This window comes from Plectropomus leopardus, chromosome 5 (genome assembly GCF_008729295.1).
Source record: "Plectropomus leopardus isolate mb chromosome 5, YSFRI_Pleo_2.0, whole genome shotgun sequence".
Taxonomy (NCBI): domain Eukaryota; kingdom Metazoa; phylum Chordata; class Actinopteri; order Perciformes; family Serranidae; genus Plectropomus; species Plectropomus leopardus.
This window is the reverse complement of record NC_056467.1, coordinates 17,151,593-17,166,121: the sequence shown is the minus strand read 5'-3', so window position 1 is coordinate 17,166,121 and position 14,529 is coordinate 17,151,593. Positions and strand designations below refer to the sequence as shown.

General features: G+C 38.7%; 1 protein-coding gene across 1 annotated transcript in view; it reads left to right on the top strand.

Annotated features, from left to right (window-relative positions):
* The window catches only part of grik4 (glutamate receptor, ionotropic, kainate 4), a 194,856-nt gene that overhangs the window by 109,701 nt on the left and 70,626 nt on the right, over positions 1 to 14,529 (top strand). The window contains exon 7 of the mRNA XM_042486419.1: positions 10,742 to 10,903. Within this exon, the coding sequence (XP_042342353.1) occupies positions 10,742 to 10,903 (162 nt within the window). The remainder of the gene's footprint in view (positions 1 to 10,741; positions 10,904 to 14,529) is intronic.

Here is a 14,529-nt window from a genome sequence, read left to right as displayed (position 1 = left end):
GCCCTCAGCTTAACTGAAATTGACAGTTGCAATTCAATAATTTGTTTTGATGCAAATGAATCTGATGCATCTTTCTGAGTTAAGTTGTTATGTAGCTTTTTTTTTAGTTTCTCTGCAAAATACTAAGAATGAATCTGAGTTCCCCTTGGTAAACAGTTACAAGGCCTACAGTATATGCCAGACTTTTATTTTGAAGGTTAGAATTGGAAGAAATGCCTTTGTCAAGGTTGAAATAAAGTTGTCTTGGTTACCTTACCTTGGTTGAAAATAAGGAACACTTTATTTATAATCCTCATGAACAAGCACTATATGATTGTTGCCTTTTTTGTGGTGTGAAAGCTTATATAAACAGGCCTAGCTGCAAAAAAAAATGATGTCACTTTTTTGCTACATAATATTCACATCCTGTGCCAAAGTACTCATGACTATGACCAGTTTGAAAAACTAAATAGACATGCAAAATAACTGCAGAATATAAAAGTCCCCAGTGTGTAAAGACCTTAAGAGTCAGATATTTTCAGTAGAAGTGAAACACAAAACATTTACTTGTGCGACAGTCCTTAAAAACCCTTCAGTTTAAAAAAATATATATATATCTCCACAAGTACTTGCAACCTTATTCATTGTTCTGACTCATTTGACATTATTGCAGTGTTCCACCATTGACTGGTAGTTTTCAAATTCAGCAGACTCCATTAATTTTAATGCCACAGCACCAAAGTTCTTCGCACAGACAAACTGTTCAAATGACTCAAACTCATTGAAATACTGAGTTTTTATATTCACAATGTGAAAAAAGTGACAGTATGGAGCAGCATTCCCTGCACAGCATGCACACATATTACAAAACCCCATATACCCCGAACTTGTATTTGAAAGTCCCATCTATCGACAGCACATCTTTGGTTGAAGTATCAGTGTTTCAGTTATGGGATGTCGTATCACGCATGCAGCAGAGATGCAGCCTGATTCAGTGGATGTCCTTGGCGCCTAGAGAATCGCTATAATCTCAGCATTTCTATCCTATTTAGGGAGATGAGATCTATGCACAAAGAGGAGCGCTGAAAGAGGCTTGTTGATCTAAAGAGGGTTTTGCTTCATTTTGGATATCCTGTTTAGGATGGTGGATTTAAGGCTTACACTACTGCAAAGAAATATGCCCGTGCCTGTGTGTGGATGGGTAAGGCACGTGTAGGGGTGCGGTGGAGTACGGTTCATGACATCCCGCTATCTACAGCATCAGTCCTCCTGGGAGCTCATTATTCACCACTCATGCTGACTACATATAACAAACAGAGTGGTCACACATGCAGGCATTTCTGTCGGTGAGTGTGCATGTGTTCATGCTCCATTATTTGAAAAGTAAGAGAAATCACTGAAAGGATATAAAAATCCATAAAAATGATAAAAGAGACATTCAGAGAATAACAAAGGAGACAGAAATAAAGAATAGATGAGACAGAGATTTCCAGATTTTCAGAGGGAGAGGGGCAAGAATTGAGGAGGTGAAGCAGCAGGTTTTGGTTGGTTGGCCCGGGACCTGGCTGCTGATTGATCTCCAGGTGACAGCCAGCGTCGGGGGCCCTTAGGCCAGGCTGTCACTCCCTCACGATCTCCCAGCCTCCCGCCCCCTCTCATCTTCGCTCTGTCGCTCTTTCCTTCTCCCCCACTGCTTTTTAAGCTCTCAGTTGTGCCAACTAATCTCTCACCTTCCCCTCTCCCCATTGATTCAACTTTTAGCTCGCTCTCTCTCCTTCTCTCTCTCTGTCCGTTCTCCTCATCATCATTCTGCTCCTCCACCCTTTTCACCCCAGTTGGTTGGACAGTTGGTTTCTCCGCTGCTCTCTTCTACCCTCCAACTCTGCTGTTTCGTTCCCCAACAGCGTGGAACCAACTGTCCTCTGCTAAGAATCGTCCATTTTACACAACCTATTTAGTATGCAAGAGAGCATAATCTCTCATGTGGAGGGATTTAGTCTGTGTTTGTGTCCGACCGCATGTGTGTGTTTGAATTTGAATGTGTGTCACTGTCTGTGCCCTGAGAGCCTACGAATACAGCACATTAGTTTTCTTCAGACATAGCCTAAGGATATTTTGGTGACCTTGGTCTGTAGTGAGTTTGTGTGCATGTTGCTCAATTATGGGGATTTCATTTGCTTGCGTGTGGGTGTGCACACGCACGCTTCACTTTGTGTTTGTGTGTGTGCACATGCATACACACGGGCACCCTTGAGGGGCATGCTTAATGATAGGCTCGTTTGCACAGCTCTGCCTCTAATGATCTATTAAAGTACACTTAGCCAGTAATTATATGGCCAGTCCCAAAAGGCTTATGAGGTCCCACAAGGGATAACTAAAGATACAAGACGAGAGAAAAGACAATGTCTTTTATGTCATGCACAGCCATCAATAAAATTATTCCCCTAACCTCTGAGGTTATGAACAAAAATAAATAAATATAAGAGATATAGAGTGGTGAAGTAATGAGTCCTAAAACACGGAAGTCCGTTAGCCTTTTTGCACTTCCAGTTCCCTTGTCTTAAAGTCTATGGGTTTTTTAAATGGGTTTTTGGTAAAGTGCTTTAAATAAGGTCTGTGGTTCACACAGGCTAAAGATATTTAGAAGATTTGTTCTGTAACATGAAATACTTCCGCTTAAACACGATTTTTAAGATTAAATTGGACTACAGTGTTTTTCGGGGACGTCGGACGTCATCGTACTGGACACAGAAACTCATTAAACCCACTTGTTTGCATCTACAGCTTTACAGAGTCGCACACGAACTTGTAGATTTATGTGTTTATAATATTTTTCGATTGTGTTTTAACGTGTTTTTACAGTTTTTTGTAGTGGTGACGTTTAAGTCATGCGACCACGATGTACTTCATGTATAGCCTAACAATAGCTTTATGCTTCTGGTGATTTAATTTACACTTTAAAACACACAAAAGTGGTGTTCCTCTGTGAAGGTTATCATGCTAAACAAAAAATGTACGTATCATAAACTTTTGTTCGTCATAGAGCTTATTTTTGGTGATAATAGAAAATCCCACTTAGCTCATGCCCACATGCTACTGCTGATCCCCTGTCTAAGGTTCCCGATCACACGTCAACATTGGAGATTTATTGACAGGTGATAACATCATGGTGAGTGCCAAGAAAAGGAAGGTGAATGCTGAATGCCATGTTTTCCAGGAGAAATGGACAAAGGATTATTCATATGTCGAAGTAAAAGGCAAGACACTTTGCCTAGTTGGTGGCGATGCTGAGTGTCATTACAGCTCGAAACATGCTAAACTGGACGAGTTGAAAGGACAAATGTGTTTTGATAAAATTAACGCTCTTCCTCGGAGTTGGGGTGCCCAACAATCAGCGTTCAAAAGACCACAGACTGACAGAGAGACAGTGTTTGGAGGGCAAGTTTTGTATTGAGGGATAGCTAAGAAGCTGAAACCTCATGCAGGAGTTTGTAAAGGAGTGCCTTGAGAGTTTGTGAGTGAGTGTAATTTTCTTGTAATAATCGTGAAACCGTGATAACTGTGGTTTTTCATACTATCAAAATCTATAATCCTTGCATCATATGTGTTTATAAATTTAGTGTGGCCCTGTAGGACTACATACATATTTAAATGGCCTTTGAATGCATTTGGCCAGCTAGCTTTTAACTTTTAGCTTTTAAGTTTCGCACATCAATCATGTTTTCTTGTAAAAATTTGTGTTTTCTTAATGGTGATGGTGAGCCTTTGAAACATCACTCTTCTTGTGCTGCATTCAGATATCTTTCACAAGTATTTAAACCTTTGGATGATATTTTAAAATTAATTTATTAATTAATTAAAATGATTAAAAAAAACAGTTATGATGAAAAAGGTTATTTTTCGTGTTTATCTTTGAATTTTCTTTTTGGCATTTTTTAGGTACTAAAAAATACTTTTAGTGCTTTTTTTTAGCAAATCTCATGCTAATTTTTAGGTAAATTTCAGTTTTTCATTGCCTTCTTCCCATGTTTTTGAAAAAATTAAGCCAATTAGCTCAGGTTTTAAGGGGCTGACTGTTTCAAAATGTTCAGTTTAGTTGTGAATTTTGATTTACTGGCTGGGCTAAGTGTGGATAAATGTTTGAAAGAGATGGACAGGATAGAGAAGACATGCAGAAATTATTGAGAGAAATCAAAGAGTTGGATAACTTTGGTGGACTGAAACTGACAAATCTAAAATAAATAAATAAGTGTGTACATAAATAAATGAAAATGCCAAAATTGCTGTTGATTAACCAATAGGTGAAAAGTTGACACTCCCATGGCACATAGGCCAGCCCCCCTCATTTGCGTAAATGCCTGTGGAAATGCAGGTGGACAAGGAAAAAGAGGTAAATATGTATGAGGAAATAAATGGATGGGGAGGCAAATAGGGAAAATAATATATAAATGCATAAATAATTGCACAGATAAATACATTTAAAAGTGAATGAATAAATATGTAAAATGGGAAACCAAATGGGAAATTAAATAAATAGGGGAATATATATGCAAAGTGGAAAATAATAAATAAATAAATAAGCAAATAAATATGAAAATGGATAAATTGATAAATTAAATGGAAAATTGAATGGGAAAATGAATAAATTGATTAATTAAGTAGAAAATTAAATGGGAAATTAAATAAAAATGGGTATTTTTGGCATTTTCATTTATTTATAGAGGCATTTATTTATTTATTTATTTTTTATTTTGTTGGTTTCAGTCCTCCATTGATAAGTCAAGAAATGAAGGCAGGACCTTCAGATAGCCTATGTGGTCCATTCGTCAAAAACACCTGACAAAACATCCCATCACCGAGGCATCGTGCCTAACAACCCCCTTTAGCTGTTCTGAAATCACTGTATACCACAGCGTCTCTCGGCTTATTGCTTAATTTCCTCCTGATGTGATCACAAAGATGGTTAGAATTAAAATAGGGACAAAGTGTTCCTCAAGCTTTGCTTGAGGAACATGTTATTCCTCTTGCAGCACTCCTCTTCTTCGAGACTTTCTCTTATTTGTATTGTATTTATTCAAAACTAAAGCACAAAATCCAGTGTGCCAGGTTGTCAATTTCACAGATTTGTGTTTTTCAAATTTAGTAGAATAGTTTCAAAGAACAGATGGCCTCTTCTATAACAAGACCATCACACCATTATTCTAGTCATAAACAGAATAGTCTCATGAAGTTCAAGAGCAGCTAGCAGCCCCTCAGAATTCAGTGCTTCATCTGCTAATCAGGCAGTACATATGCTGTTCAGATTTGTTTTACAGTACTTTTTCAGCCTCAAATCACAAATTATGTAAGCTGTTCTCTTTGCACTCTCTTTGCATTCACAAACATTTTTTATAAGATGTCTTTTTGTTTGTTTTGTGGTTTATCACACTTGGGGTGTGTTTTAGTGACATTGGGTGCAAGTGCAAACCCATCTGCAGATTCAGGCAAATTTGCAGTCCTGGTGCTGCGCAGTCCAATCAGAGTGCAGTATTTGAGCAGGATGAATAACAATCCAGACCAGATTTTGACAGAGAATTTACTAGCGTAGTGAGGTGATAAGCAGGCAGAACAGCATCCATGGGTATGATTGAAAGCATGCCTAGCACACTACCAATAGCAGTCTTGGTGTACACTACACCCAACTGTATCGCACTGTTATTTAACCAGTATCTATAATTCTTGAATGAGAGGTCAAAGTTACTCTGACTCTCTTAAAGTGGCTGAAGATTGTGATTTTGCATTTCGTAGCTCAATCAGCACAAAGTGAAAGAAATGAAGGCAATTCAAGACTGAAGGCAAATACATCTCACTGTTTTTCCCTCTGACAGTGAATTGGCACGGCAATCCATTGTGACTGCACCTTTAGTAGGAGGAGAACATCATCAGTGGGTGGAGTTGAGGTGGTAATGGTGACTAATGAGATGTTCATCTCCTCTCATCCTCTTTACAGGCAGTGGGAGGTGAATCAAAGGAGTTTGTTATAGGAGGAGAAGTCTTTGTCTGGAAGATGCAGAGTCCTAAAGCACAAATATAGATTTTTACCAGCTGCAACATTGTGGCTGGTATTGTTTTGAATTTGTGAGTCTGTTCGTGCGTGTGTGTTCAATGTATCCTCATACAACAGTTCATATGATATCCTTTGCATTGGCACACTATAAATGATGTTTCATAACTTAGTTATGTAGGTTCAACATGTTCTCATGCCAAGTTGTCACGTATTGCCACTTTGCAGTGGACTTCAGCGTCTACATATTACGATCTAGGTATCCTCCTGCGTCTGCTTTTGACGTTCTGGGGTGCCGCTACCGTGATTTCAACCCAAGCACACGGTGGGGTTATGCTGCAGGAGAAAGGTGACACCTTTTGGAAGCGAGTGTTTTGCTGTTGTTTTGTTGTGTCTACATCTCTCTGTCTGTCTGTGGATGGATTTAGTCACTGTGATGGTGTCAAACCGTGCAAGATGCAAACACTTTACAGATGTGGAGTTTAGATCAAAATGAAGGCTGAGGTTAAAGTTGGTTTAGTCTGAGCAACGGTGCTGGAAATAGCAGGGTAGAAAGTATGGAAGAGAGCATTGCTTCATTTTGCAATCCCATCACAAGATGGTCTCTAGTTTGTGTTGCTTATAAATGCACACCACTTGCAGATAGACCCACAGTTCCTTTCTGCTGGAGAGATCTTGCTGCCCAGGACAGGTATTATTCACAAATCTCACACATATCTCTATCCTCGCTTTGCAGCGCCCCAACTCTCCCACTCACCTCTTTCCTGATATCCTCTTAGCTTGTGTTGACCATCTCCACACTTACCTGGAATATATTAGCAGAGTTTACCAGAATTATTTGCTTTTAAACATGCAGCAGAGGTGCTCTGCTGCTCACTGGCAAAGCTAAACATTTGGGATTTCCGGTTCCTGAAAGGTTGGCACAGTCTGGGGATAATAGGCCTCCCACTCACAGTCAATATCCACTGCTTCCTCCTGCCCTGCTCTGCTCCGAGTCTGTATCAGTGCAGTCACCCACTGGTGTCTTCACAGTGGAGTGACTCATGCTCCTCTTGGTCTGAGAGCTTTTTCCACCTACCTGCTTATCAGTTATTTAATTCACTGACCTATTCCCTCTTTTTGTCTGAGCGTCCATTATCTGATTTGCCTAATCCCCTCTCATCCATTTTCCTCTTACAGATGAAAAAGGCCATTTTTCTCTTTTTCATTTTTCTGTTTGGGCGTAGCTGTGCAGTAGACTTTGTAAGCTTTGATATCTCCAGGAGACTGTTAAGATTTGCCTTTGGCTGAGTGAAATATGTTTTTTTGGTTGTTTTTCAAAAGTAAGATTTTGGGCCATCTTTAAAGCAAATACCACACACGTGGTGGGTTTCTACATAGCATGAGGTCTAAATGAGTAGTTAGTAGGCGCTTTGATGAATGTTTTCAATTGAAAAATAATTGTTTTCCTACTAGTTTTGGTTTCTTTTATTATGCATGGTGCCATAGTCTGACACATTATGTTTTCGGGTTGTCCGTCCCATTCTTTTGAAAGTGATATTTCAAAAAACACCACACCATTTCTTCAAATAAGAAAAAAAGGTCCATTTTGATTCAAGGATAAACTGATTAGAATTTGATGGTCAAAGGTCAAGGTCACTGTTACCTCCTTTGTGTCTCTCTGTGTTCTTGTGATCACAATATCTTTAAAGCACTTCAAGGGAATTTCTTCAAATTTGGCACTTCAACTCCAGGTTGGCCTGATTAGAATATGGGGGTCATGGATCAAAGGTCAAGGTCACTCTGACCCTGCGTTTGTCTCATTCTTGTGAACGCGATATCTCAAGAAGACCTTGAGGAATTTTCTTCAAATCTGACACAAATATTCACTTGGACTAAACAATAAGCCGATTCGAATTAGGAGTTCAAAGGTCACTCATTCTTGTGAATGCAATTTCTAAAAGAGGCCTGGAGGGAGTTTCCTCAAATTTGGCACAAACATCCACTTGGACTCAAGAATGAAATGATTAGAATTTAGGGGTTGAAGGTAAAAGGTCAAGATCACTGTGACCTTATAAAACATGTTTTTGGCCTTAACTCAAGATTTAATATATTAAAATTCCACACAAATGTCTAATAGGATATAATGAGTGTGAAGCAAACTGTAAGCGCAACTTGACTGCTTAACGGAAGCACACAACCCTGTGGTAGTAACTCTAGTTCATACACGCCTCTAACTTCTCTTCTGGTTCTCTTTCCTACCTGTTGACAATTGTAACTGATATACGTGCACGTGCGCATGGTTCCTATTTGTTCTCTCCCTGCTCTCTGCTCTGTCTCCATCTCCAACAACACCGGTGCGTCACCTGCCACCTCTTTCCACACCACACTTTTTTATTTTCTACCTCACCATCCCCTCCAACCCCTGTTATCTTCAGCGTTGCTGGCCTTGCTGACAGACAGACAGACTGACTGGGTTTGGTCTAGCTGTCATAAGCCGGATTGGCAAAACAGGCTGCTAGGCGAACGCTGCCACCTGAGGGGGTACCAGGTTCTGACACCTCTATTAACCTTCAGGAAACGTCCATGCCCACTCCCACCACCCGTCTTCCTACTCTTCCTCAATCTCTATCTCCGCCTGTCCCCTGTCCGCTGTTCCCCAGGCGGAAAAACCTGCTTCTCCCCGGAGCAAAAAGAGCCAAATAACAAATGCCTGCATTTTCTTTTGCTCCTAACCTGGAGCATTTTAATATGCCATGGATTTCTATCTCACTTTCTCAATTATCTATCGGTCTCAGTGTCCTCGTTTTTTCCCACAGTTCCTGTCTCCAGTCTGTCTCAGGCTCTCTCTATCCGTCTCTCTGTAATTCTAGTCCCTTAACATTGCAATCCAGTATTCATACAATGACCTGTATGTCAGGAATAGCATATGGACGGTGCCAAATGCATGACTTTGTGCAGTGATGCATAGCTAAATGGTGGGAATTAACAAATTGCAGCTTTCTCATATCAATCAGCCGGAATTATGTGAGTTGATGAAAACTAAGTGAAGCTGATTAAATCAGATGTAAACATACTTGATTAACATACAGTTTTTTTTTACCTTGACAGTGATTCGATGTATAATTTGGTGTTATTTAAAGTAGATTATGGCAGATTATGGCATAATATGACAACTCCCATCTAAATCAGGTTCATGAAACGTTAGTGCATTTTTCACTGTAGCTACTCAAGTAAAAGGGCACCCGTCACATAAATATTATTTAGGCACGTGTGAGAAATTTTATATTGTGCTCTTGTAAAGTGCACCCTGCTGGGCGGTTTATATGTGTCTACCAGCAACAGAAATGGTTAAATATATACAACACTTTCTCATACAAGTTTTCCCATATTGCAGCTTTGTCAGTGGACTTCTGTGTGACTCCGTCTTAACAACAACAACAACAACATTTTTGGAATCCTGCTGTGTGTTTACGCTCCAGGATGCTGCTACTGTGATGTCAACAAATTCACATCGTGGGATGACGGTGCATGTGGCTATGTTTAGGCAATAACAGCACTTGGCAACCAACAGTGGGATGTCAACAAATGCACATGCTGGCAGGGATTGTTAGGTTTAGACAACAATGTCACAGATAGTTAGGATTAGGGGAAAGAGGCACATGGGTAGGTGTAGAAAAAAACATTGCATTCAAAGTGGAAGTGAACACCGGACTCAAAGTCTGGGTTAACACCCCACAGATACCCTCACGTTCTTTATATCACATTGATACCGGTAGCATTTTAATCTGACACCATCGTGCCACATTTTATGCACATGCAGCATGTGCCATCTGGCCGTCCGCAATAAATCCACGATCAGTCCTGTCCGGCCGTGTTCTCAGCTGACGTAATCCAGCTGCGTGTCATGCGCACATTTATGAGCAGGGGAAATGTCTGTCTAACTTACATATGAGGGGTCTCAACATCTATATGCACCTGGCAGCTGCTGCACATTCACATTCAATTTCTACATTTAGCAATAAATTATAACAGGCAGCAACAAAGAATCAAAAAAAAATCACAAAATCAAAAAACTCTGTCCTCTAAACAAAAACAAAACAAACAAACCCCTTCCCCAAAACTACAAAGTAGGCGTACGTTTAGCTGCAACAATCAAGTGCATTTTCCTCTCCTCACTTTATTTTGCATCCCTTTCCGTTGCTCCCCTTTCCCAAAAACTATAAAGTAGGCGTACGTTTTTTTTCTTCTCCTCTTTCTTTTTTTTTTTATAAATAGTCTCATTATTATTCTTAATTATCTTCAAAATAAGATTTTAACATTTGTAACCAAAAACATGGGTAGACAGCAATGAGCAACATAAGAAGAAATGACCCAAAAATTATCAGTATAGTAGTAAAAAATACAAGATGACCTGAAAATTAATTTAAAAAATGAAAATCATAATAATATATATATTTTTTAAAAGTGTTGCTCATTAGCTTTTTTTCCCATGTTTTTGAAAGAAATTGCACCAATTTGCTTGGGTTACAAGTTTTAAATAATTGTGAAAGGCATCTTAAAGCAACACAAGAGAGGTGATGTTGCTCCAGGTTTTTAGGGGTTTCATATAAAAAGGCATTTATCCAGTCAGAGGTCAAAAGGGCAGGTGCTTAAGCACCACCTGGGGTCTATGAGCATGTGCCTAATTCACCAAATAATCCTCTCTGCTCTGCCTCTCTCTGTCACTTTGCCTTGCAGGAATTCTCTTTACTCCGACTGGACGACGTGGTTGACCAACGAGTCAACATCGTGGGTTTCTCAGTCTTCAACAATACTCATCCCTTCTTCCAGGATTTTGTGCTAAGCCTCAACCGCTCCTGGCAAGAGAACTGTGACCACGCACCCTTCGCTGGCACCCCAGTAAGTACACACGTACATGATCTCTCTCTCGCTCACACACACACACACACACACACACACACACACACATACACACAGACACAGTGAGTACACTACGTTACCCTTGTAAGAAAAATGGATTAACCTTTTTTTACTTATTTCCTAACCCATATCCAAACAGGGTCTTCCAAGGCATTACTCTTCTGTATCTCAAACTCACCCACTGAAACACAAAAGTCACAAAAATGCCTCTGAAATATACAGGGATGACATTTATCCGGTTAACTGTTGTAATTGCAGGTGTTGCTGTAGGCAGTTGTTGTTTCCCAGACAGCTCATTAGCACCGTTTGCCACCTTCCTTATTACATTTATAATGGCATCCTCCTTGTTAACGTTCCTTCAGAGGAAATGCAAAGCAAAAGAGCGACTTACCGTCACTGCACCCCCCCCTTAAATCATTCGCTGCTCTCATCTAAACATTGTTTGTAGCTCAACATTAAACGCACCCTGCTCTGCATATTTGAATGACTTCAAAACAGCCTCAAATCACCACGCTACTGTTTACGAATGACTGAAGTTGCAGCTTTGTATTTTAAGGTACTTGAATGAAGATAGTTAATCTCATGCTGCCTCAGTAGCTTTTTTACATTAAGCCAACCATGCTAGACAGAAAAATTGGCCCTAATGTTTGAACTTTGGTACTGTCAGCATAACACTCTCATATATATTTTTATGAGATAGGCTTATCTGAGTTTTCTATGTCAGATTCAGCACATAAAATGTAATAAATGGCATTCATAAATATGATGAGTGCCACCTATTCGTAAATGAGCGCTTGTTTATGAGACCAAACTTTATGAGTTTTATCTCACTCCCCAGTAATGCCCCTCAAGGATAAGCTCCCTCGCCCAATTGTCCAGAAGTGTCACTCATAAAAAAACGCATCTGACTGTAACAAGAAAAACTTCAGCAGCTGTTAGATTGAATTCCTGATCTCTGAGTCCAGTAAAGAAAATCGTACTGTATTATTTACAGTATGTATAAAGGGGTCAGTGATTGAGTGATAAATAAGGAACTAAAAAAAATAGAAACTAGTTAAAAATGTCACTTCTGTCCATGAGTATAGTATTTTTACTGTAAAGATATTGATATATCTACATATTTTTATACATTAAATGGTAAAAATCTGGACGTTAATGTTACTCAGTGCAAATATAAAGGATTAGTAGATTTATAGATACATATAGATATGTACATATACTATATGTATACAGGCCAATATAAGTATATATGTGACATAGTATAATCATAAAATAATATATAAGAATAATTACACAGTTTGCGTATGTGTTTTTCAGGTGTTTATACACTAAAAGAAAACATACCAATTGTATTATATTCCATTTCTACCACCAAATCCCCCTTAATCATACACATTGGACCTATAACATATACTGTTATATATAAATTAATATTTAACCATCAATATGAAGCAGTATAAATATACATATATTATAACAAATAGCAATAATAATATAATGGCAACAGAGGAAACTAATGATTGGTTAATAAAAATTCAGAAGGTAACATTTCAACATGATTATACACATAATATGATGTGAAATGTATCTTACCTCAGACTTTTTAAAGTAATTCAAATAGAATTGTTCTTGTCTCATTTTTTAAACATCTGGTAAATAAAAAGAAATTACTGCTAACAAATACAACAAGACCTAACAAGTACAACATGTCTGGGTGCAAAGAAAAAAAATAAATTTTCTCTAGGGCTTCATTAGGAAGCAGAATTTCAGCAAAGGCAATTAATGAATGAATTCCTCTCTCTGTTTGAAGTTAAGAGAAAGTAAAAAAACCCACACAAACGCACACTGATCACCCCCTCCTGCTTCACACAAGCCGGGTGGTGAAACAGGTTAAGAATAGTTTGAACACAGCATGAAAAAATGTTGTGTTTTGCGCACAGCAGGTCACTTGGATAAGTCTGAGCCCACGGCAATTAGGACTTGTGACTAATTAGCTAATAACTAGAGAGAATAAAGGCTGATGACGGCAGAGCAAGAAAGTGATTAACTCATTTAAACATGCACATAGATAATATGCTGTCTTTTTATTAGCGTTAATTAGGTCTGGAGGACATGTAACTGTGGGGCTTATATGTACAACAAATGCATACAAGTGACCTCTTTAGATTTGTAGACATTTAATGCATTCAAAGATAAAGACGGCATTCACCGTGCCAACTGATCAGAAAAGTTCTTCTGAAAACGAGTTCATTGGAAAAAAATATTGTATGACAAATTATGCTGTCTGTAATTATCTTTTAGTAATTTATGTTTCAATTGTTTGAATCTAAAATATCACCAGGCACCCAAGACGTGACTGTATTGTGTGCGTCAACAAAACCAAAAGTGTAAAAGACTCAATATTAATTTTGTAAAACAGGCCTGAAATAATGAAAGCAGCTCACGTTAGTGTACATAGTGAGTATACCTGAAACAGAGGAGCTGCTATACCGAGATTTAGATTGTCAGACCTGCTGAAGCATGCAAAACTTTGTGAGGTGTTTTTGCTCAGGCTCTTTTCAATGCGATTCCGCATGTCATCAAGATTCTTTGTATCATATGCTGAGACGATGGGTCTACAGCAAAAAATCATTGATTTTAACTATTTGGCCCATAGAAGAAAATTTTCTCCTATATTCCGATGCCCTGTCTTCATGCATAGGGACAGTTTTTTTAAAACGAATACTGTCCCACTCTGTTTTAAAAATAATTCTTTACACATAATTTACAAAATATCTCTGTAGACGCTAGAATTCAAAAACGACTCTGAACACTTACTTGCCTTAGTTGATGCAGACCTGCCCTCACCTCAAAGTTAATAAAGCGGCCAGGGTAACATCACCATTTGCAAAACACATCAACGTTAAGACTATTTCAGTATCAGGACAGAGGATCTCACTCAAACATACGAGTGATGCTCTGAACATACAAAGGTTTACCTTTCTCTTCTCATTGTCATCTCATCTTACTTGTAAAATTGTTCCATCATTCATTGGGTTGACAGGTCCTGGTCCAAAGCCCTTATTTCTGGTGGACTTTAAAACCGTGGACGCTGAACTGGAGCCAATAACATACAGCGCAGCGCACGTCTTCATTTGTCTGTGAAATGTTGCAGCAGTACTAAGTTGAAGTGTAAAGTATAATAGTCAGTAGACTAAGCAGTGCAAACAAAACAAAAACAAACCAGCTGTCTGCAGTTGTCATGGTTTCAGGTGCATGCTCATTACACAATGGACACAATGGACATGCGCAAATTGTCGTTATATAGTAGTTCCATTTTACACATCCATGCAAATACAAAGTTTTGAAAAAGTCTCAGTTTGAGTGACCTAAAACTTTGTTTGCATGTGGACAAGAGGCCAAAACATAAAGGAAAAGATCAGTTTAAAAAATATCTGTATATGTGTAGACAGGGTCCATGCCATGAACAAAATTTATGGAAGATCCAGACCTATAAGTATGTAATATTAAGTTTTGGATCCACCTGGTTTATATGCTACAGAGAATATCAGTGAACGAAGAAAGACTTCCAGAGCGAGGCAAATATAAACAAATGTCACAGCATT